General features: G+C 30.2%; 3 protein-coding genes across 6 annotated transcripts; all 3 read left to right on the forward strand.

Annotated features, from left to right (window-relative positions):
- The first annotated feature begins 5729 nt into the window (after nucleotides 1–5729).
- LOC107409215 (probable sucrose-phosphate synthase 1) lies at nucleotides 5730–12399 on the forward strand. Of its 4 annotated transcripts, XM_048475380.2 has the most exons (13): nucleotides 5731–5974; nucleotides 6090–6179; nucleotides 6575–6816; nucleotides 7006–7069; nucleotides 7225–7917; nucleotides 8071–8178; nucleotides 8349–8480; nucleotides 8623–8799; nucleotides 9423–9476; nucleotides 9561–9623; nucleotides 9735–10688; nucleotides 10962–11089; nucleotides 11602–12399. In XM_048475380.2, the coding sequence occupies exons 1-13, from the start codon at nucleotides 5792–5794 to the stop codon at nucleotides 11873–11875; spliced, it is 3162 nt and encodes a 1053-aa protein (XP_048331337.1). In that variant the 5' UTR covers nucleotides 5731–5791; the 3' UTR covers nucleotides 11876–12399. The 4 variants fall into 4 exon arrangements, with proteins under 4 accessions (XP_048331339.1, XP_048331337.1, XP_048331338.1 ...); XM_048475382.2 differs by lacking the exons at nucleotides 10962–11089; nucleotides 11602–12399 and adding an exon at nucleotides 10774–10946 and having other exon boundaries at nucleotides 5730–5974; XM_048475381.2 differs by lacking the exon at nucleotides 8071–8178.
- Nucleotides 12400–20245: 7846 nt separating this feature from the next.
- On the forward strand, nucleotides 20246–21861 carry LOC107434582 (probable glycosyltransferase At5g11130). The gene is made up of 2 exons (XM_016046061.4): nucleotides 20246–20598; nucleotides 21012–21861. Exons 1-2 carry the CDS (start codon nucleotides 20251–20253, stop codon nucleotides 21669–21671), a joined length of 1008 nt encoding a protein of 335 aa, XP_015901547.4. The 5' UTR covers nucleotides 20246–20250; the 3' UTR covers nucleotides 21672–21861.
- A 1223-nt stretch (nucleotides 21862–23084) lies between these two features.
- LOC107434593 (probable glycosyltransferase At5g25310) lies at nucleotides 23085–26708 on the forward strand. Its single transcript, XM_016046073.4, has 5 exons — nucleotides 23085–23445; nucleotides 23570–23677; nucleotides 23861–24048; nucleotides 25065–25416; nucleotides 25870–26708. Exons 1-5 carry the CDS (start codon nucleotides 23182–23184, stop codon nucleotides 26533–26535), a joined length of 1578 nt encoding a protein of 525 aa, XP_015901559.3. The 5' UTR covers nucleotides 23085–23181; the 3' UTR covers nucleotides 26536–26708.
- Nucleotides 26709–27873: the final 1165 nt, after the last annotated feature.

Genomic DNA, 27873 nt, shown 5'->3' on the forward strand with positions numbered 1-27873 from the left:
ATGGTTACAGGTAGATAATACCAAAGTGTTTAATGTTGCAAACCAGTACGTTATACCTTGTTCTTGGCTTAGGTGCTCGTACCCATCTATTATTTTATTATTACAAAACTTTCTCTCTCCTTTTCATATTTTTAATCCACAACTTTTCAATCATAGATATTTGTATTCGTTTAATTATGCTACTTAGATTAACCACAAATATAACATTCATATATTATACCAATGTTACATAATGAATAATTTCCTAAAGAACGAAACCAAATGAAGATAATGTATAAAGCGTTTTCATAGCTCAAGAATTTTTCCATACCAATAAAATCAAACATTGACAAGATATTATGCTATACCCTTATCAAAAATAGAAAATTCTTTGATGCTTACATACACATTTTTATATGTGTCTAACTATATATATAAATGGTAAGGATTCATTACATTTTATTATAAGCTTTTATGTCTAAATCTTTGGACTATAGATTAAGTAGAACGGGAATTTAAAAATGAAAAACTTTACTAGAAATGGATTTTAATAAACAAAAATAGATGAGGATGGGTTTTTTTGTGTTACAAATTTGGACGAGGGTACATATAATATACGTATATATATTTTTGGACGAAATTTAAACAACATTGTTATTTTTTAATTTTTTAAATGATAAATTTCATTTATATATTTTTAAATTTTATGGTTACTTACTTTAAAACCTATGCTTTTGAAAAAAATTTATTAATTTTTTTATTATATATATATATATATATCAAAATATATTTATTTGTCAATACTTATCGGTTAAAAAAATTAAAAATTTATATTTTATAATTAAATAATATTATAAAAATACAATTTTGATCTCTAAATATTAAAATTAACAAGAAAAAATTAATAAAATTGACAAACTAATTCTTTTTGATAATTTTATAAAAGTAAAAAAAATAATTTATAAAATATGAAATATAAATAAAATAATAACAAATTAATCTTTTTCGATAATTTTATAAAAGTGAAAAAATAAATAATAATTTTCTAAAATATAAAATATAAATAAAATAGTAACAAATTAAAACAGTGGAAACGAAATTTTCCATATTTTAAATGCAAAAGAATTCACGTCGGTTGGAATTGGATTCTGAGCTTCTTGTCGTATTTCAACTGTTAAAGTATGGCGGGACCCATGTTCAGGAAAAAAAACTATGGCCGGATCCAACTTTTTCAACTGCCGCTGAACGTGTAACAATGTTGGCGTGCCACGTCGCCAGCGGCGATCATCCGCCTCTCCACACTCTATACGAGGTAAATCCGAATTTGTCCTTTTATGCTAAATCTTTTTGTTGGCTTGTGCTACAAAAATTATTACTTATAATTTTTTCAGGAACATTCTCTATTCATAATTATTAGAAGATAAACATTATAATCATTTTTTTTTGTCATAAAATTAGAAATAATTCTAAATTTGCTAAATTTGACAAGCTTTAAGAACATCATTCATAACATATAAGAAATTAGCAAGTTGGTACTAAAAAAATTGGCACAAGTTATATGGGTTTAATTTTTCTCATAAGTTCTACATAAAATTATAATATATATTTTCTTTATTTTTCTTCGAGGCCAGCTCAAAACTCAAAAAAGGTTTTGGGCAAGAAAAAAATATTGAGCCCATACTTATATATCATATTTTTTTAAAATAATTATTAACTTATATTTTAATTTATTCTTTACTTTATTATATGGATTGACATTAACAAAATTTATGTAAATAAAACTTAAGAGCTAAAAAAAACAATGGAACCTGGTTCCTGGTTTTTTGTAACAGCCAAAGCTTTGTGGACAAAGAAATATATGATTAAGAGAGCAAAAATCAGGGTGTAGACTATAAGTAAGATTGAGATTAATATGAAAATTTTGCCTTCTTACTTTTTAACGGAGAACTAATAAAATACCTTTTATTTTGAAACTTTGATTTGAAGGGTTTTTCTTTAAAGAATGCTAAAATATTTTCTTATACATTTTTAATAAAAAGGAAACTGAATATTGCATTGTTTGTAGAATTCTACAAGAAAAATTCGTAAAATTAATATGATTTAGTAAAACAAATGTGAAATTCAGTGCAAACCAATATGGTTTTTGATTAGCTTTTCCATAATTCTTAGAGTAACAAAGTTCAATTACGGAACGTTATCATGTTATTTAAGCCTTTCGGTACTCCCTTGCTCAGTTTTAATCTTTCCACCGCATTTTCTCACCTTGCAGTACCTTAGTTATACCTTAGTAACAATGTTAGCGTGCCACGTTACCTCAGTTTTAATCTTTCCACCGCATGTTATTTATACCTTAGTTAATTATCATTTTGCTATTAATTATCAAACTTATTGCGAGTTGGAAAAGAGTCCTGTATGGCTCAAACCTTGTTGGATAGGGATAGTAATGTATCTTCATTTACTGATTTTTATAATTACTTCATTTTTCTCAAAGGAAAAAAAAAAAAAAAGGTTTTGTTCTGTACAAGCCAAGAAAATATTTTGGTAAACAACTTGATAACCATTTATTTATAAAAAAAAAATAAAAAATAAAAAAAAAACTAACTTGATCCCCCATTGTTGTTCTAGAAATTGTGGAATGTATATCTCTCCTACTCTTGGTTTGGAATATGTATCTATTTATCTATCTATTTAGATAAATAAATACATCAGTACCTAAACGACTAAACCAAATGCACAATGTATTAATTTACCCAAAAAAAAAAAAAAAAAAACAATGAACAATGTACTAGAAGTAACTTAAACACGTTACATGCTTCCATGCAAAGAACCTTCCCTTTTGAATTGAAAACCATAAAAAAAGAGCATGATTCATGTATCTTAACTTTGTGAAAGTGTCATTCATACATAAAGATGACAACCTATATAAAATAAATAAAGCCAGACATTCCACGTTACCTGATTTGCCCTTTATTAGTTTGGTGTGTAGGTCTCCATGTTGTATGTCGGCCTGGGGTTTTGCTTCTGCCAAATATTATTACCTTTTTCTTTTTAATCGGGATGTTCTAGATTTCTAATAAATCTTTAACCTTCTAACTCTTTAAAAACCTTTCTGATCAATGAAGCATCTTGTTGATTTTATATACAAATTTTGGAGAAATCATCATAATTAAGGATATCCTTATCTTATTCTTCGTCATTGTATTTTATAATTAATATATTTTATGTTATATATAGTGGCCATCATTTCCTTAATACCAATGATTCTAAATTTAAATTTTTTATTAAAAAAATAAAATACATATGTTGTAACTGATATTCCCTTTGCGGCCAGCCTTCCATTTGCTCATTTATTGTTAAACAGGTCAATGGATGCTAATTGGGTGCAATCTGGTAATCGAATTGCCACCTTTTACTTTTGTCGCCACTAAAGAGATAAAAGTAAATAGACGGTTCATGAATTTAATTATTAACAGAAAATAGTTAAAACACTACTTTGATAAAGCATGAGTGGTCAAATCAATAAAAGATTCTGAACCTGTAGCATATGTTTCTGTTCACAAAGTCCATAAACAGTACTTATATAATCAAAATAAATAAATAAATAAAATTATATAATTTGTTCAAATAAAAAAAAGTATTTTTGCAAATTAGACAATATATATGTTTACTATATATAACTTTCTTAGAAAAAAAAATGTTAAAGATACTAAATAGGTTATCTACTGTATATTAAATATTATTAAATAAATTTATTAAAATGTAAATCAAATATCATAAATATATATATATATATATGTCAATATTTAAAATAATAGCTTTTATTGATTACATGTCATTAAATAAAAAAATAGTAGTTCTTATTATTGGATTGTCCTTGTAAATTGCAAATACATAATGAAAGCTTATCGATAGATATATATTTTTTTTCTGCTTAACAATATTAATAATAATAATAACAAAAAAAAATAATAATAATGGTTAAATAATTAGGATGATGAATTATTGTACATATATTTACAACTATATTAAATAAATTTTTAAAGCTTTTATTATATGTAAATTTAAATTCATAAAATTTCTCTATTTAGAAAGTCATCTGGTCGGAAAACTACTTTTTTTAAGTCACGAACACCTCTATAATTTTGATTTCTTTTTATTCCATTCTTTGACATTTCATGGAGGGATCTCATTCCTGAATATTATTGGTAAAAAGGAGGGGGGAAAAAAAAAGAAAAAGGTAAGATTACAAAAATAATCGAGAAAGAATATATTATTCCATCTTGATCTAGTACTTAATATTCCACTGGACTTGGATGTTGACATTTGAGAAGAGAGTTGGAGAAATTATCCTTCAACTGCATTTCCAAAGAATATAATGTTATTCTAATAAAAGAAGGAATTATATTCACCTGAAATCTATTTCAATGTATGTCTTCTCCTTACTTAGGAAAAAAAAATAAAAAATTTTACATCTTCTTATAAAAAAAAAAAAGAAAAAAGAAAAACAGAAGAAAGTTTTTAAAATCAAAATAACACAGAAGCAAACTTTATTTATTTATTTATTTTTATTTTGTTTATGGGAGACAAAAGGAATACAATGAGACAGTGATACGCTTTTGTTGTTATTATTATTTTTTGCTACAAGACAATTGATGCACTTTACGTGTATGAAAAGCAAAAAAGGTTGACAAATTTTGTTTATTAAAAAAAAAAATGTTGACGAATTTTGATGATAATAATAAATCTACTTATCCATCTATATATTTGTAATAAATCAAATATGGTAGGAAAGAAAATGCGCCACACCTGTATGGTTTTACAAAGTTCTCTCTCTCTACCACCTTCATTTTAATTTTTGTCCTTTTCCCTATCATCTTCTTATTTATTACTTACTTTTGAGTTTCCAGTTCATAATTTTCTTATATAAATCAAATTTGTGAATTATATATGGGTTTACAACTATTATTAGTTTTATGTAAAAAAAAAAAAAACAAAATCAATATTTTATTTTTCTTTACAAGGATGTCAAATTTTGAAAACAAGAAAAAAATCATTATATTAGAATTCAAATCTAACTTTAAGTTAAAGATAATTTAAATATTGGTATTTTAAGATAATGTTGCACGTTTAATAACGTGGCAACACAAACATTAGAAACATTTTAAATTATTTATAAAATGAGACTCAATTTTTTTAAAATTATTTTTTTTTGTTTGCAATAAAAAAATGGAACTGGATTTAATAAATATTTTATTATTATTTTATAATAAAAATGACTACATCCTTCTTTTTGTTTCATGGAAAAATTTAAAATTATGAAACTGAAAATCCCAATAAAGAGTGGAACTCAATAAATTAATAAATTAATCATTGTGATTCATTCGATAAAAAAAGAAAAAGAAAAAGCAACGTCGAAGAGTTAATTAATTATTTAACTAAGAAAAGAAAAAAGAAAAAAAAAATAAAATAAAATTTCCAGATAAATCGCAGAGGTTGAGGAAAAATTCTCCGGAAACGTGTCGATTTGTGTGAAGAAGCTGAGTCATCACCATTACTAATTTGCTATAAGCAGAAGAGAGAAAAAAAAGATAAAAAAATAAAAAAAGCAAAGCAGAGTGAGAAGAACGCAATGGAAACCATAACCTTTAACCGACTCTTTTTAATCATTCAAAAACCGTTTTTTTTTTTTTTTTTTTAATATTTTTATATAAAATCCTAATATTATATATATATATATATAAGCCAAACCCACGCTCACTTTGTTTGCTGAGCCACAAAACAAAGAAAAAGGAAAAAACCAATCAATTAGGCAATGGCGGGAAACGACTGGGTGAACAGCTACTTGGAGGCGATCCTCGACGTCGGACCTGGACTCGACGACGCCAAGTCGTCTCTGCTTCTCAGGGAACGAGGTCGTTTTAGTCCCACTCGCTACTTCGTCGAGGAGGTCATCACCGGTTACGATGAGACCGATCTCCATCGCTCCTGGGTCCGAGTACGATTTCTTTCTTCCCATTTTCTCTCTTTTTATTTTTTATTTTTTTTAATGGGGAATTATTAACGGTTTCGTTTGGTTTTGGTGGCTGTTTGTGTATGTTTGTGTGTTTAAGGCTGCGGCGACGAGGAGTCCACAGGAGAGGAACACAAGGTTGGAGAATATGTGCTGGAGGATTTGGAATTTGGCTCGCAAGAAGAAGCAGGTTCTATATGTGTTTTTTTTTTTTTAAATTAATTTTTTTTAATAATTTTGGTTTTTAAATTATTATTATTATTATTTCTGGTTTAATTCTGGAGTGTTTAAGAATTACTAGGAGATACAGTCAGAATGGTGAATTTCGATTGTTTATAGGAGTTGATCGGTCTTGTTGTTTTGTAAATTAGTGTTTTTCATGTTTGGTGTCATACTGGCTGTTCATTTTTCTGGATTAGACTGTAAAATAACATGGAGAGAAAATTTGGAATTTACCCTTCATTCTTGGAAATAATTTTGTATTTTTCAAAACAAGATCAACTTTTTATTATTATTATTTTTGTTTTTGTTTTTGTGATTAATTGTTTTGGATTTTTGCTGTTTTGTCTTGTTATTAACTATCAGCTTGAGGGAGAGGAAGCACAGCGTGTGGCCAAGCGTCGTCTCGAACGAGAAAGGGGTCGCAAAGAAGCAACAGCTGATATGTCAGAAGACTTATCAGAAGGAGAGAAAGGAGATGTATTAGGTGACATATCAGCTCATGGTGATATCCCCAAAGGAAGAATGAAAAGAATCAATTCTGTTGATGTGATGGAGAACTGGGCTAAGCAGCAGAAGGAAAAGAAGTTCTACATTGTGTTAATAAGGCATGAAACTAAACATTTTTTGGATTGCCATAATTTTGTTTTGGTTATGCGGAGGAGGCCAGTTAGAATTTAGGAGATCATATATTCGTTTGTGAACATAAGTTGGAAATTAGTCATGATTTTTTAATACAATGATCTTATGGTAGCATGATAGAATTTACTGCTTTTTAACTAGCAGTCTTCCTGCAGCCTTCATGGCTTGATACGTGGTGAAAACATGGAGCTCGGTCGTGATTCTGATACAGGCGGCCAGGTGACTTTTCACTCTAAAATGTTTCCTTTCCACACATGAACACACAAATATATTATAACTCTGCATTTAGCCTATGATTACTCTAGACATTTTTCGTCCATATCATAAACTGTCTATTGCTTATGGTGGGAATTTGAAATTTCTGTTATTATCAGGTCAAGTATGTAGTTGAACTTGCGAGGGCCTTAGGTACAATGCCAGGAGTTTATAGGGTTGATTTACTGACAAGACAAGTATCAGCGCCAGATGTGGATTGGACTTACGGTGAACCAACAGAAATGCTGAATCCACATATGTCTGATACTTCAGGGCTTGGCGAGAGTAGTGGGGCTTATATAATTCGTATACCATTTGGACCAAAGGATAAATACATCCAAAAAGAACATCTTTGGCCTCACATTCCTGAATTTGTTGATGGTGCACTTAATCACATTACACAAATGTCCAGGGTTTTGGGTGAGCAAATTGGTGGTGGGCAACCAGTCTGGCCTGTAGCAATTCATGGACATTATGCAGATGCAGGTGACTCTGCTGCTCTTCTGTCTGGAGCCTTAAATGTGCCAATGGTTTTTACTGGTCACTCTCTTGGACGAGACAAGCTTGAACAAATTTTAAAACAAGGGCGTCAATCAAAAGAGGAAATAAATGTGACATATAAAATAATGCGGCGGATTGAAGCTGAGGAACTATCTCTTGATGTGTCTGAAATTGTCATAACCAGCACTAGACAAGAGATTGAAGAGCAATGGCGTTTGTATGATGGTTTTGATCCAATACTAGAACGCAAATTGAGAGCAAGAATCAAAAGGGGTGTTAGTTGTCATGGCAGATTTATGCCTCGCATGGTTGTAAGTATTAAGATAACCATCGTTTTCACTATTTATTAAACTAGTGATTCTTCTTTCTGCATCAAAATAATGTCTTCTCTGGTGGTTGTGAGGTTTGTCATATGATGTTATTCGTATTTCGTTATTACATTTCTAAGTCGTTAGGATTTTTAGGTAATTCCACCTGGAATGGAATTCCATCATATTGTTCCTCATGATGGTGACATCGATGGTGAAGTGGAAAGAAATGAAGATGGTCCTGCTCCTCCAATTTGGGCTGAGGTTATAACTGCTTTTTCCTTTTCCATTCTCTGGTTTGTTGTAGCCTGAGCAGTATGTATTTTCCTTTTGCATGTATGATTGTTCCATGGCAATAATATTGCTAGATTTATGACTTTGTGAGGTAGAACATATACAATTATTATATTAACACCAATAAATTGAATTGACAGATTATGCGATTCTTTTCCAATCCACGGAAGCCTATGATACTTGCACTTGCAAGGCCAGATCCTAAAAAAAATATTACGACATTGGTCAAAGCATTTGGAGAGTGCCGCCCACTGAGAGAGCTAGCTAATCTTGTATGTTTGCACCTGTATGGTGTAATTTTCAGAATTGGGCTAACAATTAAATATGCTTTCCTGTTGAGTTATTTTTTTTGGCTGTCCAGTATGCTTTTATCTATTATTTTATCCTTTAATATAACCTTTTCTTTTGTTGCAGACTCTAATAATGGGAAACCGTGATAATATTGATGAAATGTCTGGAACAAATGCCTCTGTGCTTCTTGCAATTCTTAAGATGATTGATAAATATGATCTTTATGGTCAAGTGGCATATCCTAAACACCACAGACAGGCTGATGTGCCTAGCATCTATCGTCTAGCAGCAAAAACAAAGGTACTAAGATTCATCATTTATTGTCTCAAGTATAAGAATAAATATGATTATTTATTATGCTATAAGCTCAATCGGAAACAAACTTGACTAGGCATGTTTCAGATTGCCTTTTTTTTTTTTTTTTTGGGGGGGGGCATACAAATAGACTTATCCCCATCTTAAATGAGCAAAATGATAACTAGTGTGAAAATTCAAGAGTGGCTCTGATGCAGGTTGAGACATTCATTTTCCAATTGACGGGAAAAGTTGGCTTCTTGTTAAACTGGAAACTGGGAGAGGCTTGTTTGTCTCTGTCTTTATCTTCAAGTCCTAACTGTGGTACTATTGAATGATGTAAAGGTTAATATGTTTATGGGTCTGCATGCTTTTGAGAGATCGAATTGTCTGTACCTTGACTATCATCAGTTCTATGTAGGGTGTAATATCTATGCTATAACAAACTTGCCTATTTTTTAAAAATAATGTGTCATTAAATCAGCAGGCTGTTACCATAGCATCAGGTTTGATCCATGTTCACAAGCATTTATCTCGCGTACAGAAAAATTGTTTGGCTCTAGATTTTCTGGTACATATGTTTGACTTCTCATTTCAGCTTCACATGTATATATATATTTTTTTGGTAGGGTGTTTTCATCAATCCAGCTTTCATTGAGCCATTCGGACTTACATTAATTGAGGTGCTTGTCTCTTATCTTTTGTGAAAAGACTAAAATTCAGATGTTGATTAATATAATACCAATACAAGCTCCTTCATGGAACAGGCTGCAGCTTATGGTTTACCTATGGTAGCCACAAAGAATGGAGGTCCTGTTGATATTCATAGGGTTCGTCCATCCTGAGCATTCCTTTTCCTTGGAATTATATTGTTCTGTTTATTGGAGCTGTAGTGAGGTGAAGTTTAATGCTAGCTTATCAATACTGACAACTTATCACAGGTTCTTGACAACGGTCTACTAGTTGACCCCCATGATCAGCAATCAATAGCCGATGCCCTGCTGAAGCTTGTTTCAGATAAGCACCTCTGGGCCAGATGTAGGCTGAACGGATTGAAAAATATTCACCTCTTCTCATGGCCAGAGCACTGTAAGACATACTTATCTCGGGTTGCCAGTTGCAAACCGAGGCAGCCTCAATGGCAAAGCAGTGATTCTCAAGCTGATAATTCGGGATCAGATTCACCAAGTGATTCCTTGAGAGATATACAAGATTTATCTTTGAACTTGAAGCTTTCATTGGATGGTGATAAAAATGAAGGGAGTGCTACAGTTGACAATGCTTTAGATACTGAAGATGCTTTGGATGAAAAGAACAGAGTAGAGAAAGCTGCCTTAACATTGTCAAAGGGTGTTTTAGGGGGCACTCAAAAGGCTGGGTCCTCAGAGAAAGAAGATAGAAGTTCTAGCACCAATAAATTTCCATCATTCAAGAAGAGGAAGAATATATTTGTTATTGCTGTGGATTCTGATGCAACCTCAAATTATATTGAGATTATAGAGAAGATTGCTGAGGCTGTAAAGAAAGAAAGAGATTCAGGGTCCATTGGATTCATATTGTCAACAGCCTTAAGCATATCTGAAATTTACCCTCTTCTGACCAAAGGAGGCTTTAGCCCATCAGACTTTGATGGTTTTATCTGTAGCAGTGGTAGTGAGCTCTACTACCCATCTTCAAACTCTGAGGATAGTCCTTCTGGGCTTCCCTTTGTGGTAGACTTAGACTACCGTTCACACACTGAATACCGTTGGGGTGGAGAAGGTTTGAGAAAGACATTGGTTCGCTGGGCTTCTTCTGTCAATGATAAAAAGGGAGAACAAGGAAAAATTGTTTCAGAAGATGAATCGGGATCAACTGCACATTGCTTTGCATTTAAAGTGAAAGACTTGGCACTGGTAATATTTCATCGTATTTTATTTGTGGAAATTTTAACTGAAAAAGTGTTAATAGCTCTGTGTTTTGTGCATGTGTTGTTTTAAGGTCTCATTAATTTGTGGTCAACCGTGAATCAAATTGAAACAAGTACATCGTTTTGGTTTTTTAGTTTATGTTTACTGGTCCAGATGCTCTTTTTTATTTTATTATTATTATTAGTATTATTTTTTTACTCCACTTTCAGTTATTATTATTATTTTTCCTTTTCTTTTCTGTGTATTTTGTCTCTGCAGATTCCACCAGTTAAGGAACTAAGGAAACTGACTAGAATTCAGGCTCTTCGGTGCCATCTTGTATATAGTCAAAATGGTACAAAGCTAAATGTCATTCCTGTGTTGGCTTCTAGAGCTCAAGCCCTCAGGTACACATCCTGAGTTTATTTCTTTTTTCCTATTTATCCAGTGGTTCTTTTATGCTGTTTTGCTGGTTTAATATACTTAACCGTAAAGTCTTAACAATTAAGTCTATTGAGCTTTCAGTTGTGCAGAACTTCATATTGAATATATTTAATGATTATTTTCTTCTGTGAATTCATTCCATTTAATAATATTGAAAAAAATAAAAATAAAAATAGTGGAATCCACAATTAAGTTTCACTGCTAGATGTTACGCTGCGAAGTCAACATTATTTCAGGGATGTTATCAGCTAGTCATTATAGTTGATATGGAAACTGTTCCGGAGACTCATTATGTTGGACAATTAAAGCTAAGCTGTGTTAGTATACCATTTTCTTGTCAATGAACTTTTATTTTCCTAGTTCCCCTGTTCTATCTGATGCCACAACATCTCATATTAGATTCATATTGATTGCTATTAATTCCTCCCTTTCATAGCATGGAGAATTACCATAAATTTCTAACACATCATTCCAGGTACTTGTATATCCGTTGGGGCATGGATCTGTCAAAAGTTGTGGTCTTTGTGGGAGAATGTGGTGACACAGATTATGAAGGATTGCTTGGTGGGATTCACAAGACTGTGATATTGAAGGGAGTTGCCACCGAGGCTCGTAAACTTCATGCCAACAGGAATTATCCTTTAGAAGATGTTATTTCATTTGACATGCCCAATTTTGCACAAGTTGAAGGTTTCAAAAGCAATGACATAAGAACATCATTGGGAAAACTAGGAATTCTTAAGGGGTAGAAATCGCAGCATGTCAGCATAACTTTCCTGCATTGGACCTTTAATCTCTCATTGATTATCTGGCTATCTTGTACAGAATAATGTCCTGTCTAAACTTCTCATTTCGGAAACTTGTATTGGTGTTGAGCCAAATGGGAATTGGATGTTGCTTTTCCTTGAACCTTTCATTTTCTTTCTCATGTTTCATATCTGAAGCAATCACTCTTATACACCCCTCTGTTCAAGTTCATTTTCCTCCTCTTATCTTCTTTGCTTGTGCCAATAATCTGCTTAGGGAGCACCATCAGAGTCCAGCATGCCTTTGATTACGCAGGAGTATACCTCGTACACAAACAAATTATGTAATTTTAATTTTGTAGTTTTATTGGGTAAATGAAAGGATGCTGTTCTTTAGGGTCATAAAATAGTAGCTTGACTGTTGTTACATTTTCTGTAAATGGTTCTTTGATGGAACCTAGAAATGATATTTGGCGCGGACACCTTGGTCACCAAATGGATATGACATGCATATCTTTGTTGTTTTATTGTCTGTGTTTAACTTTCTTATGGTCGTAATAAATGATTGTCTTAAATGTGATGAAGATGATATTGTCATGAATTGATCTATGTCCTTTGGAATCAATGGCTTTAATTTTACAAAGGTAGCAGATTGTAATGAGATGAACCAGCCAGTCTTGCATTTTGATTTCAATGTTCATAAACAGGCAACCGTGATAAGTGACTCCTGCACTATTTTTCTTAATTTCATAGGCAGACCTTGTCAACTGAATCTGATTTTAAATGATATAATACAAATACTATAAAACAATAAGAATAAAAAAAAATTAATAAAATTGTTGCCAAAAAAAAGTTAAGTAATTTATAGGTGAAGAAAATAATAAACAATAAACTGTAGTATCTGAATTATTTATTTATTTATTTTTATTTTATCTATCCATTCCATTGCCCTCTCTCTTCTTTAATTGATAAGAGTTTGCGTGGTCCAGCAATTGTCTCTCCAATTTTCTCTTCATTTTCAACCTTTTTTTGTTTTTTCCATCTCCAAAAATGGCTTTTCTGTTTCTCCACAGATCTTTTTATTTTTTTATTTTTTTGTTTTTCGTTTAATTGTTTTTTGCTAAGAATCGCTGGGAATGTGATATAATCAAATTCAATCTAAGAGTTTATCTCCTTTCACTTGGATATAATTTTTTATGCTTTATCTTAATTTTTTTTTAATAGTGCTATTACTTTAAGTATGAAAGAGGAAAATCTAGTAAGATTTAGAGATAAAAACTGTGGTTAGCTAAAGAAAAAGATTGTTTTTACCGTTTAGGGAGGGAGTTATTTTTAATGAGAGAGAAGTGGGCATGTTGGCAACTCAAAAATTAAGTTATCAATAATATTAGATTTACTAATATATTCATTAAGCTTATGTATCAAATAATGTAGCGAATGATGTATCAATATTTGATTTTTTATTTTTTATTATTTATCAATATAAATGTTTATTTATATTTTATGAATATTTCAATTAATATATTTTAAATGTAATAAATAAATTTCATGAATATTATGGTATTTGTAGCATTACTATTAAGTTATTTAATTTTTAATTACACTTTTAATAACATTCAATTTTAAATTATATAGATTTTAATTTTAATTATGCTATAGCTTTCGATTGATCGATCCAAAGGTTATCTGGTATTATTACTTATATATATAATTACATATGTATAGAAGATTCGATTTTTAATCGATTGTTAAATATTTATTAATTTAATTTTTTTTTCTAAACGTAATTTAAAATTTGCTTATTTACAAATATTGTTAATTCTTGAGTTATACTGCCATTTTTTTAATAAAAAAGTTTTATTATTATTTTTTAAAATTCATTTAGTTAATATTCATTTAAGAAATTATATTTCCTTTTTTTTTTCCATATATACATTAAAATTAATTTATTAAATAATATAACTTAAAAAAAAAAAGGTTTTGAAGATTCAATTTGTATAGCTTAATCCTAAAAAGGAATTACAACTTTATTCCCTATCTACTGCATTTTTCACTTTTTCAAAATTTTATTTTATCTTTAATTCATTTATTTTTTCTTTCAACAATTTATTTAGTTATTTGACAAATTGAATGTTTATAGAAAAGAAGAATAAAAGCTTGAATAAAGAGTGTTATTTATGGGTGTAAATGAGCTGAGTATTGACATTCTCAAGTTTGATTTGAATGATTTTAATAGCGTTCAAGTTCGGTTTAAGCTTATAAAATTTTAAAATTACATACTTAAGTTTGACTCGACTCGTTCATAAAAAATTCGAGCTTATTTTTATTTTGTTTATTACATTATAAAAATTTTAAAATTTCAATAAGAATTTTAACATTAATAATTAATAAATTTTATTTATTTTATAAATTTTTATTATAAAGTTAAGTTAATTTTAAAAAAGTTTATAAACTTAAAATATAAAAAAAATATTATTTATGCATTATAAATATTCAATATATTTAAATTCATAGTATAATTTTATATAAATACATAGAAATAATAGATTCAAGCTATTTATGAACTATCCACTAATTTAATTTATTGTTTTAAGATCGGTTCACAAGCTTAATTTTTAATTCAAGCTTGACTCGTTTTTTTTACAAGTTAAGTTTAAACGAGATAAAACCAATCCAAACTCGAGCTGATCATGAGCTACTCAAACCTATTTATAGTCCTAATGTTATTGGAGGCCAATTTAAATTTCATTATTTATTTTGAAACAATATGTTTTATAATTGAAATTATGCTTTTTATTTTAAAAAAGTCATTCAGGGATGCTTCAAGAGATGCATAGATAATTAGCAAAATACCAGGGATTGCACGAAATTAATATATATATATATATATATATATATTTTTTTTTTCCCTCCTTTCAAACCAGATCTACCTAAACTATAAGATTTTATCACTCTTTTGGAATGAACCAAATGTATCCAAATAATAGACGTACATTTGAAGATTGCACGCTATTGGTAATCTGTTCACAGGCCTCTCTTAACAAAATTCTGATGATCAAATTAATATATAAACAAAAACGTTAGAAAATATATTAATTCAGCCACGAATGTTATTATTATTACTATTATCTTTAATTCAGCCATACCAACTCTCTCTCTCTCTCTCGCTATATATATATATATATATATAACCTCGGTAAATAAATAAATAAATTAGGATTATAGCCCAACTTCAAATCTTAGCTCCGATAAAAAAGGCTTCTAATTCATCCATAATTTTTTTACTTTAATTTTTTAATTCCACCATAACAACTATACATATAAAAAATGTTAGTAAATATATAAGTAAATCAGAATTGTGCAGGGGAAGCATGGTGACCTTATTATAAAAATGACTTCTAATTGAGCTATAATTTTCCCTTTTTTATTTATTTAAAACTATATAATAATTTTAATTACATAAACTACCATATAATAATTTTAATTAGATAATTTTTTTTTAAAAAGTTGTATATCTGACAACTATATATATATATATTAACGGTTAGTAAATAAATAAATAAATTAGGGTTCAAATCCTCACTCTGATAAAAATGTTAACTAACTCAGCCATAATTTTTTTCTTTTTTTATTTCAACCATGTCAACTATATATATACAAAAATGTTAATAAGCATATAAATTAATTAGGATGGTGCAGTGAAAACATGGTAGGCTTATAATCACAAATTTTAAGTTCGAATTTTGGTTTCGATAAAATTATGATATTTTTTTTTTTAAAACCATATAGTAATTTTAATTCGATAAGTTTTTATAAAATAAGTTAGGGTAAAATGTATTTCACCCTCTTGAAATTTAGTGTATTTTTCACTTTACCATCTGAATTAAAAATTTTGACACATTACCATCCATATTTTTGTTTTATTGTCATTATAATGTAACTTCCAAACAATGATTAAAAAAAAAAAGCAAATAGAATAGGCCACATGTGCACTCTTGTGACCAAATCTAGGAATATTTATGAAAGAAAAAATTGGCTTTTGGTTTTCATTTTTGTGAAGCAAATACAACGCCAAAAAAGAGAAGAAAAAACCTTTGTTTTCCTTCACTGCTCATATTTGACCAAAAACAGTTTGTTTTCCATGAACGATGCGTGCAGATGTGTGTGTGTGTGTGTGTGTGTAAGCGCACATACATATACACATGTATGTGTGATTTTTGACCCCAGGTGGGCGAGAAGTTAAGAGTGGAGACAATTATAAGAAGCATATTTTGTTTTTATTTAAATTGTCATTAAATAAAGGCATGTATTAAGTAATTATAGTTGTAATGAAATATTATATTAAAAATAGTAATCAAATAAGTATTGTATGAATGAAATTATAGATAAATTAAATAAACAATTTTAATCAAGGATAAGTAAGAGATGAAAATAAAAATGGATAAGTGGGGAAAATATTTAGAAAATTACAAAAAGAAATTAAAAATATGCCGTTGAAATAGAGAGAGGGTAGGGGCACAATTATTCATATAGGGGTAAAATTGTAAGAATATAAATATATATATATATATATATATATATATATAAAATGAAAATTTAAAAGCCAAAAACTTTGAGGGGCACCCTGGTCACTGTGTAGGTCCGCGATATTTACATATGGATATTAATCCGGTCAATATTTTACCAGGTTGGAGTGCATGTTAATGTCTAGAAAGTATCACACTTGTTTAACAAAGTGTATTCGGCATGGAGTTTCACTGAAAATCTGAAAACATCGCCGGCTTTTGGTATGGCATAGATATGAAATATAATCCAGGGAATACTCAATAAAGAAAATATTATTATTTTTGGTTGTTTATTATATATTTATTTGCAAAGTATCTTCATGCTGCTATAATGATTATGTGGCCAGTAGCAAATAGGAAACACTAGTGAAAATTAATTTTTTATCATTATTGTTGACCATCGTTTCTGGATCATTTTGAAGTGTTATTTATTAATTGGTGGGTTCCATTTAAAGATACTTTCCTAAATATCTTTTTAATTTTAAAAAATTAAAAATATTTTAATACAGCCAATTAATAATAACTAAAATATGTTTCTACTCATTACAAATATCATCTTTCAAATAGTAAAACACAAACTAATATAGCATATTTCACCTTTCTTTTCTATTATATATATATATATATATATATATTGTTTAGAAAATAGCATATTTCTCTCTTATATGAAGATAATGAAGCAAACTCAATCCAGTATACCAAACCCTCAATATCCTGTGCTCAATGTTTATCTTTACAAGTAATGAGTTTTAATACCTCACTCAACTTTCCATACCCACATAATTTTCACCATATCAGAGATTCTCATTGAGACATTTTTTATTTATCTGATAGTAAAAAATGCACACTTTCATGGAGTGAAAAACACCTAGCTAACTAGGCAGCCATGGGTGAATTCAGTTTCACCAACCCACTAATACTGTACCCTTCAGTCTTTCTCATCCTTTTATTCAATTCCATTAACCAACATTTTGATTTCTTTTCGTATTCTTCTTCTTCTTCACATCCCAATCCCATTCAGATTTCTAATCAAACCGAACACTTTTCCCAGAATGATTTCTTCAATGAGAGCAGCAGGAACAGTACCACTTCAAACACTACTACTGTAAGTGGGTGATACATTCTTGGAAAATGTGAGAGTATAATAAAGTATGATGGGTTATTTTCATTGATGGTCTTCTTTGCTTTTTTATTTTTTTTATTTTATTTTTTTCAATTTTAATTCGGCAGACGCAACAAGAAAAATCTGGGTTGGAGAAAATGGAAGAAGGATTGGCGAGAGCTAGAGGAGCAATAAGAGAAGCGACTCGGTCAAGAAATTATACTTCATTCAAACACCAAGATTTTGTACCGAGAGGAGTTGTTTATCTAAATCCTTACGCTTTTCACCAGTTAAGATTTTCCTCTAACCTCTTTTTATTGGAATTTTATCATTTTGTTGATTTCTAGCTGATTCGATTCCAAAATTTTAAAAAAATGAAGATCAATTTTAAGCTTCAAATTACAATTATGAGGTTACTACTTAGAAAGTTACTTTTCTTCTATTTTCCTAATAATTAAGTGATTTTCGCACAAATGCAGTTAAACTTTTATTTTACCATCTTTTTTTTTTTTTTTTTGGAAATTTATTTTACCATCTTTAGTGCGTTAACAATTTGACTCTTAAAAAATGTAAATACAAATGTCAAATCCTAACTTAATTAATGTAAAAGGCTTAAAGGCTGGGCTATGGGAATTAAATAGCTAGGCACATACAAAGAAATTTTTTTCTCCTTATCAAATGTACAAAGAAAAATTACTTTGTTATTTCACATGCCTCTAAACCACTTAAAATAAGGATTATGTGGTTAAGTTAAATGGACTATAATGCTAAAAGAAATGTTTAGATACTAAAGTATACAAAAAATAAAAAATAAAAAAATTCAGAGATTTTTGTGAAAGCATTTTTTCCCTTTAGCTTAGTAAGAGATTTTTGTCCATTTACTATATATATATATATATATATGTATGTATATAATTCGATATATTATTCAATATTGTTTAATAGACTCTTACGTCATTTTCAATGAAGTTAAGAACAAAAAAATAATTAACTTTTTGGAAGGAAAAAAGAAAAAAAGGGTTCTTAACTGCTCATGTACCAATAATCCGATTAAATAATTATCGTATCGGTATAGAAGAAAATTAGATATAACATTATCTTTTCATTTTTTTTTTTTAACATTAGATTTAACATTATCATATCACAAGAAAAATAAAATACTGACGATAAAAATAAAAGTTTATTGGATACAAATCGTACAATAAATGTTATATAACTAAAAGTAGTAAATTTTGTAACTAAACACACTAGCCGCCAAACAAATAGTAGGGTTACTGTGTAATTAAATTTAGTCGACTCAAATTAAATAGTTCTTTTTTTGGTGAATAATCAAATTAAATAGTTCGTTTCAAGCATGATGGTGCCTAGCTACAGACTACCAGGGCAGTAGTATTATTAAGTACTAGATTTCCTCAAAATATCAAACAGGATTAATTAAATGAAGATGAGGCTGCAAAAGATGAATAAGACGAAAAAGAGGCATAGTTTTGCTGTTTCCCAAGGAATTTGTGTTATATTCTACGATTTAGGTTTACTTTTACAACAATTGGTATAGATAGGACCTAGATATATAGATATAGAATCAGTATATGTGTATAGCAATTTAGCATGCTAATTGACAGCCGGCACCATGCATATATATGTATGTATACAGCTATATAGTAAATGGGGTTTCCTTGTTTTTGGTGAATTAAAATGGGTTTTTTTAGTAAATGAATTAAAGTGGCTTTTTCCTTTCTATGCAATCTGCAAAACCCATTTATACACTTTAGTTCCTTGAATATTTGTTCAGCATGTCAAGCTTTTGGTGGCTGCTCTAGCTATATGATGAACCCCTACAGAATTTGACATATTGTCAATATATATATGTATATATGGTCCCCCTTATCTACTCAAATTGGATTTGGATAAACTCTTTGGTCAAGAAAAATTCTAGTTGCTTTTCAGTTCAGTTCAGCTAAATATTTGATATTTGATTCGAATTTTGAAAAATATTATATTTAGATATTATTCCAAATTGATCTAATGACTTATGTTGGTAATTTTATTTATTTATTTTTTTTGGTTTAATGTGTGCCACATATTACCACTTTTTAGAATTAATCTAAAAATGACAATGGTAACTATTGCGTTAATTAATTCAGGCCCTTTAACTATACTCTTTTTAGTGAGAACATATGATTTTTTATTGGGTAAGTATTATTTATTTATTTTTATTTTTCGGTATTTGTGACTATTAGCCCTTGAACCCTACTCTTTTTAATGAGAATACATGATTTTTTGTTGGGTAAGTATACTTTTTTTTTTTTTTGCTATTTGTGACTATTGATTATAAAACCTATGTTGATTTAATAAATATTAATTGGTTGTTTTTAGTATTATTTTGATTTTTTTAAAACTAATTAAAACCTAAACTGAAAAATTGAACCCATAATATATTTTATTAAAATTGCCATATCAGCATGTATGGCCTACTGGTAATAGTTATCAATGGTCATGAATAACAATTTTTCATTTTTATGAAGATCTATTTATTTAGATCATGAGATTGGACCAAATTTTGAAATAGTTGAGGCCAATTTCTTATAAATAACCATTTTATATATGTATAAATTAAGTGATCAATATATATTCATGTATATTTTTTAATAAACTTTTTTTTTTATTATATATTTCTTATTTGGAATTAAATCATCAGGAGCCACATTGAAATGAAAAAGAGATTCAGAGTATGGTGGTACAAAGAAGGAGAGCCCCCATTGTTTCATAGAGGACCATTAAAAGACATCTATGCCACGGAAGGCCAATTCATTGATATGTTAGAGAATGATGGGAACCCATTTTCGGCTGATGATCCAAACGATGCCGTTTCATTTTTCATTCCAATTAGTGTGACCAATATTATATCCAATGTTTACAGGGCGAATAATCACATTGATTATTCACGCTTACGTCTTCAAAACATTGCTGAGGACTACATTCGAATTATATCCTCTAGATATCCTTATTGGAATAGGTCCTCCGGAGCTGACCATTTCATGCTTTCTTGTCATGATTGGGTAATATTTCTCTCCTTAATTAATCAATTTTCTTACCTTATATCCATAGTTAATGTCGCCTATTATCATTGGATTATTCATGATAATTAACAATTTCAATTGATTTTTAGAACAACCTAATAACAAAATTATTGTTTTCTTAAATAAATAATAATAATAATAATAATAATAAATAGCTTTCAATTAGACAATTATATCAGTTAAAATTTAGGATAATAAAGATAGAATATAACATGAGGATTTTCTAGCATTAGTATTATATCTACATATGTGTAGAAAGTGTGATAATAGTATTTAGTACCGAAAATCTGTCATGGAATAATTATTCTTCAATTGTTTCTTTAAACATTTATCATATATGTAATTTTCACTCTTAATTATATTACTCTATATGTTTATATCGATCATTTCAGGGACCAGATGTTTCAACAGCCAACCCTAAACTTTTCAAGAACTTCATTAGAGTACTTTGCAATGCAAACTCCTCCGAAAGCTTCCTACCTGTCCGAGATGTTTCCTTACCAGAAGTTAAGATCTCTTCCACCAAACTAACTCCACCACTCCTCAACTTGCCTCCTAGTAACCGTTCTATATTTGCTTTTTTCGCTGGCGGTGTTCATGGGCATGTAAGAGAGCAACTATTCAAGTATTGGCAAGACAAGGACAAGGATATCCAAGTTCATGATTACCTACCTAAAACCCTAAACTACTCCGAGTTAATGGGGCAAAGCAAGTTTTGCTTGTGCCCTAGCGGCTATGAAGTGGCTAGTCCAAGAATAGTAGAGTCTATATACCACGGATGTGTCCCGGTGGTAATTTCTGATAACTATGTCTTACCGTTTAGTGATGTTCTTGATTGGAGCAAGTTTTCGATACATATTCCAGTGTCAAGCATACCGGAAATGAAGAAGATTTTGGAAGGTGTTTCTATGGATGAGTATTTGGAAATGCAAAAACGAGTTGTTCAAGTTCAACGCCATTTTGTGGTGAATAGGCCGTCTAAACCCTTTGATTTTTTTCATATGGTAATGCACTCTTTGTGGATCAGGAGGCTTAACGTAAAGCTTTTGTAGTTGGTGAAAGGAAAAGATATGCCCATTAGATATTATTATCTAATTTGTTCCGTCAGTTACATTTTAACCTCAAAATTATTATCTAAGAAAGCAGCCATATGCCCATTAGATAACTTTGTGAGATCAATTGATAGTAGTATCAAAATTACCGTTTTCAAGCAAGACTTCAGTTTAAATTTTTTTAGCAACATCCATGATTTTAGAGTTAATATATATAGTATAATTTTATTATTAGATGAACCTGTGTACATGTCTATTATAAATATATAGATATAATTTAACATACTTTATCTTTTTGTTAATTAAAATAGTGAATATAAAGAGGTTTTTTTTGTATGGCTTAAATTAATTAGCTTGAAGATTAATATTTCTATTTATATCTATAAAAGGACAGATACGAGTCAATGAAATGAAAAAGAATTTTAAATAGTTTGTAAATTAAGTGATTTGTTAAAAAAACAAATTAATTAGGTTGGAAGGTATTGAAGCATCAGTACTTGACGATGCGCTTGGGCAAGCTGTAAATTGTTATCATGGAAACCACGCTTTGATGAAAAGTAAAATGACAAATTATGATAAATGTTCGTTACTGTTACTCTATAAAATATCCATATTTATACAACTTATCTAAACTTAATTATATCCAATGGGATCAGCTAGTTATATAAATAAACAATTTTTATGTCTAGAAACTATATACAATAATGCAAGTACTAAGATTGTCATTTGTTGAGTTAGAATTTTTACTTTAAGTTATTAATTAAAGTGACGTTTTATACTTAACCCCTAGCAAAAGAGGTCCTAATTGTTTGCAGTTTTACCCCTATATAAAAGAAAAGAAAATGAATCGCAGTAAAATGTGCAAAATATTAAAATAAAAAATGTAACCAAACAAAAAAAAAAAAAGAGGTTGAATTTTTAAAACAAAATTATTTATGGAAAGTACTTATTAGTAGGCTTTTACATTAGATCAAATAATATTTATTATATATATATATATCATAAGAGTAGTGGTATACATACAAAAAAAAAAAAAAGAAAAAAAAAGGTATTTTCCATCGAAAATCCATCAATTAGTTTTGAAATTTCTGCTTTGCAAAAAATAAAAAATAAAAAATAAATTCTGAACTTTCTGAATAGTAAAAAAAAAAAAAAAGAAAAAAAAATTAATATAAAAAAAATACTGAAGTAGGCACTTTGGGACAAATCCAAATTTGGAGGGAAATGAAGTTACACAAAACTCGTAACGAAACACGAGTTCTAGACCTTGTGGTCACGTGTTTTGATTTCTTTCTCTTTCTTGAGTTCTAAACTAATGTATCATAGGGTCAATTATGTCATTTCATAAGAGCCTCCTCCTCTCTCTTTCCGCCTTAAATTTGAGGGAGACAAAAATTTTCGAACCATTTTTCATTTTATCTGATTTTCTCTTCCTGCCATTTTCCCACGAAATAAATTCTCGGCAACCAAACAACAAATTCCAAATAGAAAGAAAGGAATACAGCTCGGAATGAAGACCTGCAGTAATGGATCATATTCTGCTTATCTACTGTCTTCGCTATGCATTGCATTCGTGATTGCCGTTTTCGTGCTCTCAGGCTACTTCGATACTTCAATTAGGTTTTCTGTATCGACTTTGAAATATTCGATACCGCTGATTGAGTTGCAGAGCAAGGTTCTAAGTTCCGATCACGATGATAATGCCCGAGCTGTTCGCTCAGCCAGATTTACCGCTGGTTTTAGCATCAACAGCCTCAGAAACCAAAGCGTCATAGTAAGTTTCATCTCTCTCTCTCTCTCATATTGAAGCTGAAATGTACGGATTCAATAACACTGAACTGAACAGACATTTTCTGGAATAAAATTTGAAATATCATTTACCACTGATTGAGTTGCAGAGTGAGGTTGTGAGTTCCGATCCTGACGATGATCATGCTCAAGCTGTTCGCTCCGCCAGATCTACCACTGGTTTTAGCTTCAACCGCCTCAGAAACCAAAGCGTCATAGTATGTTCCTTTCTCTCTCTACTGAAATGTACGGGATCGATGAGACTGAATAGACATTTTCTGGCTAAATTTTGTAGTTGTTGGTGTTTTAATTCTCTTTGGTTTTGTTTTTTTTAATTTTTTTGGTTTTGTTCTGTTTTTGTTTTTCCTTTTTATATTTTAATATGTAATTGTATATCCCAGAGGAGAATCGGAAAACTGAGTGGAGAAGAAAAGGTGGAACGAGGACTCGCCAGAGCGCGAGCTTCTATTCTCCGAGCAACTTCCGGTGGAAACGTTTCGTCGTCGACGACGACGACGGCGGCAATCAATGACGATGGCAATTACGTTCCCAACGGAGTTGTGTATCGTAACCCTGGCGCATTTTATCGGTAAGCACTTCGTTTAATTTAATTTAATTTATTTTTCTATTTTATATTTTGAAATAGAACAGAAATATACGTGTAAAATTATAATTTGTACAGCATAAAAACCTTTGAACTTCTTTGCTTCCAAGTCACCGCCATATTTTCCACAATCTTTTTCATCATTTTTACCTTTTTTTTCTTTTTTTTTTTGCGAACTTTGATTAGAAAAAATTATGAGAGAATTTCTTCTAACTGAAGCTAGGAGTGCGTGATATTAGTGCGCACAGCGCACTCATAATTCCCTGGCCAGGTTCACACTCAGTGTCCGCTGAAAAAGCGGCGTTATAGAAGTACTCATCGTAATTTTTAAAGAGACAAAGAGTCTACTTTGAGCACTCGACGATATATATTCATTTGGGGCACTTTTTCCCCTTTCCTTTCGTTTGGACCCAAAGCATAAAAGCTTGCTAAAATCATGGACGAGCTCAAGTTAGCTTTATATTTAAACCAAAATCTGAAAACGTACACATGGTTGTAACTATTACTAATTTCTTCATCATTGTAAGTCATTAATTGCGTTGATGTTAAGTGGTGACTTATTAATGAAAGTCGTATTGTAGATTTTCTTCATGTGGACACTCATGTATTTAAGTCACCGTCATCAGTAACACTCCAACGACTGCGGATAGATAATATAATAAAGTCCGTCTTATCGTCCTACCTAGTACCGGTTTCGACTGTTTCTGTGTCAACTCTTTTATTTATGCTATATTTAATTATGTATTAGTGACTTGTAGAGGCTCTTCTTTTTTTTCTTTTTTTTTAATTTTTTTTTTAAGATATATATTTTATATGACTAAATTGATTATGATTGATGCTAAACTTAGTCAGTTAACTAACTTGAAAAAATTGGAAGTTTATAATGACTTTCCAGTGAATTCTTATATTAGTTTCTGGTTAGCATATGTCGCTAAAATTATTCAAAGCTAAATCAGTAATACAACTAATAACTTATGATTTGGAATATAATTTATATATAGGAGCTATATGGAAATGGAGAGAAGATTCAAGGTGTATGTGTATTCAGAAGGAGACCCACCAATGACTCATCATGGGCCATGCAAGGACATATACTCCATTGAAGGGAGGTTCATACACGAGATAGAACACGGCAGAGGGGAGTTCAGGACAAGCGATGCGCATCGAGCTCACGTTTTCTTCATGCCTTTCAGCGTAACCATGATGGTCAAGTACCTGTACCAGCCTTTGTCTTACAACCTTACTCCTCTAAAGCACTTTGTGTCTGATTATGTGAGAGTGGTATCTATGAAATATCCCTTCTGGAATAGAACTCATGGGGCTGACCACTTCATGCTTACTTGTCATGATTGGGTGAGTCTCTTTCTTTATCTGCTTGATCTCGACTTTTTATTCAATTTCCCTTTTTATGTCCACTACTTTTTCAGCATGCTAGTTATTACTATTTTTGCACTCCAACTTGTATTTCTTCTTTACTTTATTTCACAAGTAAAGTATAAGCTAAGGATCACTTAATTGGGTATAGTTCTTATATATATAATTTCTCATCTATATTGTCAGATTTAATCATTATGTTTTGAAGGTGTATCATATATCAATATGAAATAAATAGATTATTCGTGTTTCAGATCAGATTGAAATTGGACTCGTTAAACTTTTAGCATGAGTTTTGCGTGTCATGTGAAAAACAAGAAAAGTACTTCTACATGATCAAAAGGCCACAAAATGAACTATATCAAAAGAACATTCTTTGGTTTCAGTTTTTGGATGATAATACCAGTTTCTCTTTTGTAAAATCCACTGCAGGGTCCCCATGCATCACAGGGAAACCCTTTCCTATACAATACATCAATTCGAGTCCTCTGCAATGCCAACACCTCCGAAGGTTTCAACCCTCAAAAAGATGTCAGCCTCCCCGAAATCAAACTTTACGACGGCAAGGTATCCCCCAAACTCCTCTCACCGCCACCGGAAAATGCTCCACGTCCATACCTTGCATTCTTTGCCGGCGGACTCCACGGCCCAATCCGGCCAGTCCTTCTCCGGCACTGGAAAAACCGGGACAGTGACCTCCTGGTATACGAATACCTCACTAAAGACCTGGACTACTACTCCTTGATGCTGCAGTCCAAGTTTTGCCTTTGTCCAAGTGGGCACGAAGTGGCCAGTCCAAGAATAGTTGAGGCAATTTATGCAGAATGCGTGCCAGTAATTCTATCAAAGAACTATGTGCTTCCATTTAGTGATGTGCTAAGATGGGAGGCATTTTCGATACAGATCGACGTTTCGGAGATTCCGAAATTGAAGGAGGTTTTGAAGGCAGTTCCGGAGGAGAAGTATAGGAGATTAAAGGAAGGGTTAAGGGTTGTGAGGAGGCATTTTGTGTTGAATGATCCTGCTAAGAGATTTGATGTGTTTCATATGATATTGCACTCCATATGGCTTAGGAGGATTAACGTCAGGCTTGCGTAGAAGTTTTTTTTAGTTCCTTTTTTATTACAGATATTGAGAGCCACAGGTTTTGTGCGTTGCGCGTGCATTTTTTATGCAGAGCCTTTCATCGAAAGCTAGCTTAATGATATTTGATACAATCCAATTTACCCTACAGAAATATATTATAGTTTGCAGACGTCATACTTATGCATCAGAATTTTACCTCGACTATATAAATATTTTGGAATATGTGATCATATTTTTAAATTAACATAAAATAAATTTATTTTTACAAAATTATATTTCTCATTATAATTGTATTCTTTGTATTTCACTTTCTACCCGGAGACAAATAAAAACTGAAATAAGAATGTTTAGTTTCAAAGAGGAATCTTAATTTGTCGCAATTAATTGTATACTTCTAATAATCAACCCCCAAAAAAGAAAAAAAAGTACACTTCTGTTCTATTGTCTCCACCTTTTGTTAAAAAATCAGATGAAAGATTAAACTAGAAATTGCTAAATAATAATAATAATAACAACAACAACAATAAAATAATGATAATAGACTTCTATCACACTAGCTAACAATGGAAGCTCAAGAAAAATAATATTATATAATTGATTTATTTATCATGTTATTTGGTAACTAATTTTGTGGCTTTAATATTAATGATTAGATACTTGGATCTTTGATCTAAGAGTGTGAGGAAACCATATAGACAAATTCTGACAAATGAAAAGCGAAAAGAACAAAAAAGTAAACAATAATGAAATATTGATAAATTTTTTAATAATTATTTTTCAATAAGGATCACTACGCAAAAATAGCGATTTAGCGACATCAAATTTGCAATGTAATAAAAAAGCACGTGATAAAATGTCGTTTAATAAGATAATAAGTGATGCACTTTCTACGGTATCGGTAAATACAAGAAAATTGAGATCTGGCGACATAAAATTAGCGACGCTAAGAAACAAAATGAATTGAAGGTTGCTAAAAACAAAAATAAGTTATCCTGATTTTCAGCGTTGCTGAATATATGACTCAACAGCTTTGGATTTTGTTGTTTTATTCATTGTTTTTTATATTTTATTAGTTATTTGATTATGTTTCAATGATAGTTTATTTGATATTGCAAGATGCAATCCTAATAAAATACTTTTTTTTTTTTGAGGGAATAAGCGACGCATTAATAGCATAAAAAGTCGCCAGATATTTCAAGTGACACATTTACTGAAAAAGAGTCGCCATATCCTTACTTTACATTGCCAATCTCATAAACATTTTTTGTTAACGGCAACGCATTTAATCAAAACAGGGTTGACTGTTGCATCATTTCCATTTGTTCTTTAATTATTTTATATATTTAATTT

The sequence above is a fragment of the Ziziphus jujuba genome, chromosome 5 (genome assembly GCF_031755915.1).
Source record: "Ziziphus jujuba cultivar Dongzao chromosome 5, ASM3175591v1".
Taxonomy (NCBI): domain Eukaryota; kingdom Viridiplantae; phylum Streptophyta; class Magnoliopsida; order Rosales; family Rhamnaceae; genus Ziziphus; species Ziziphus jujuba.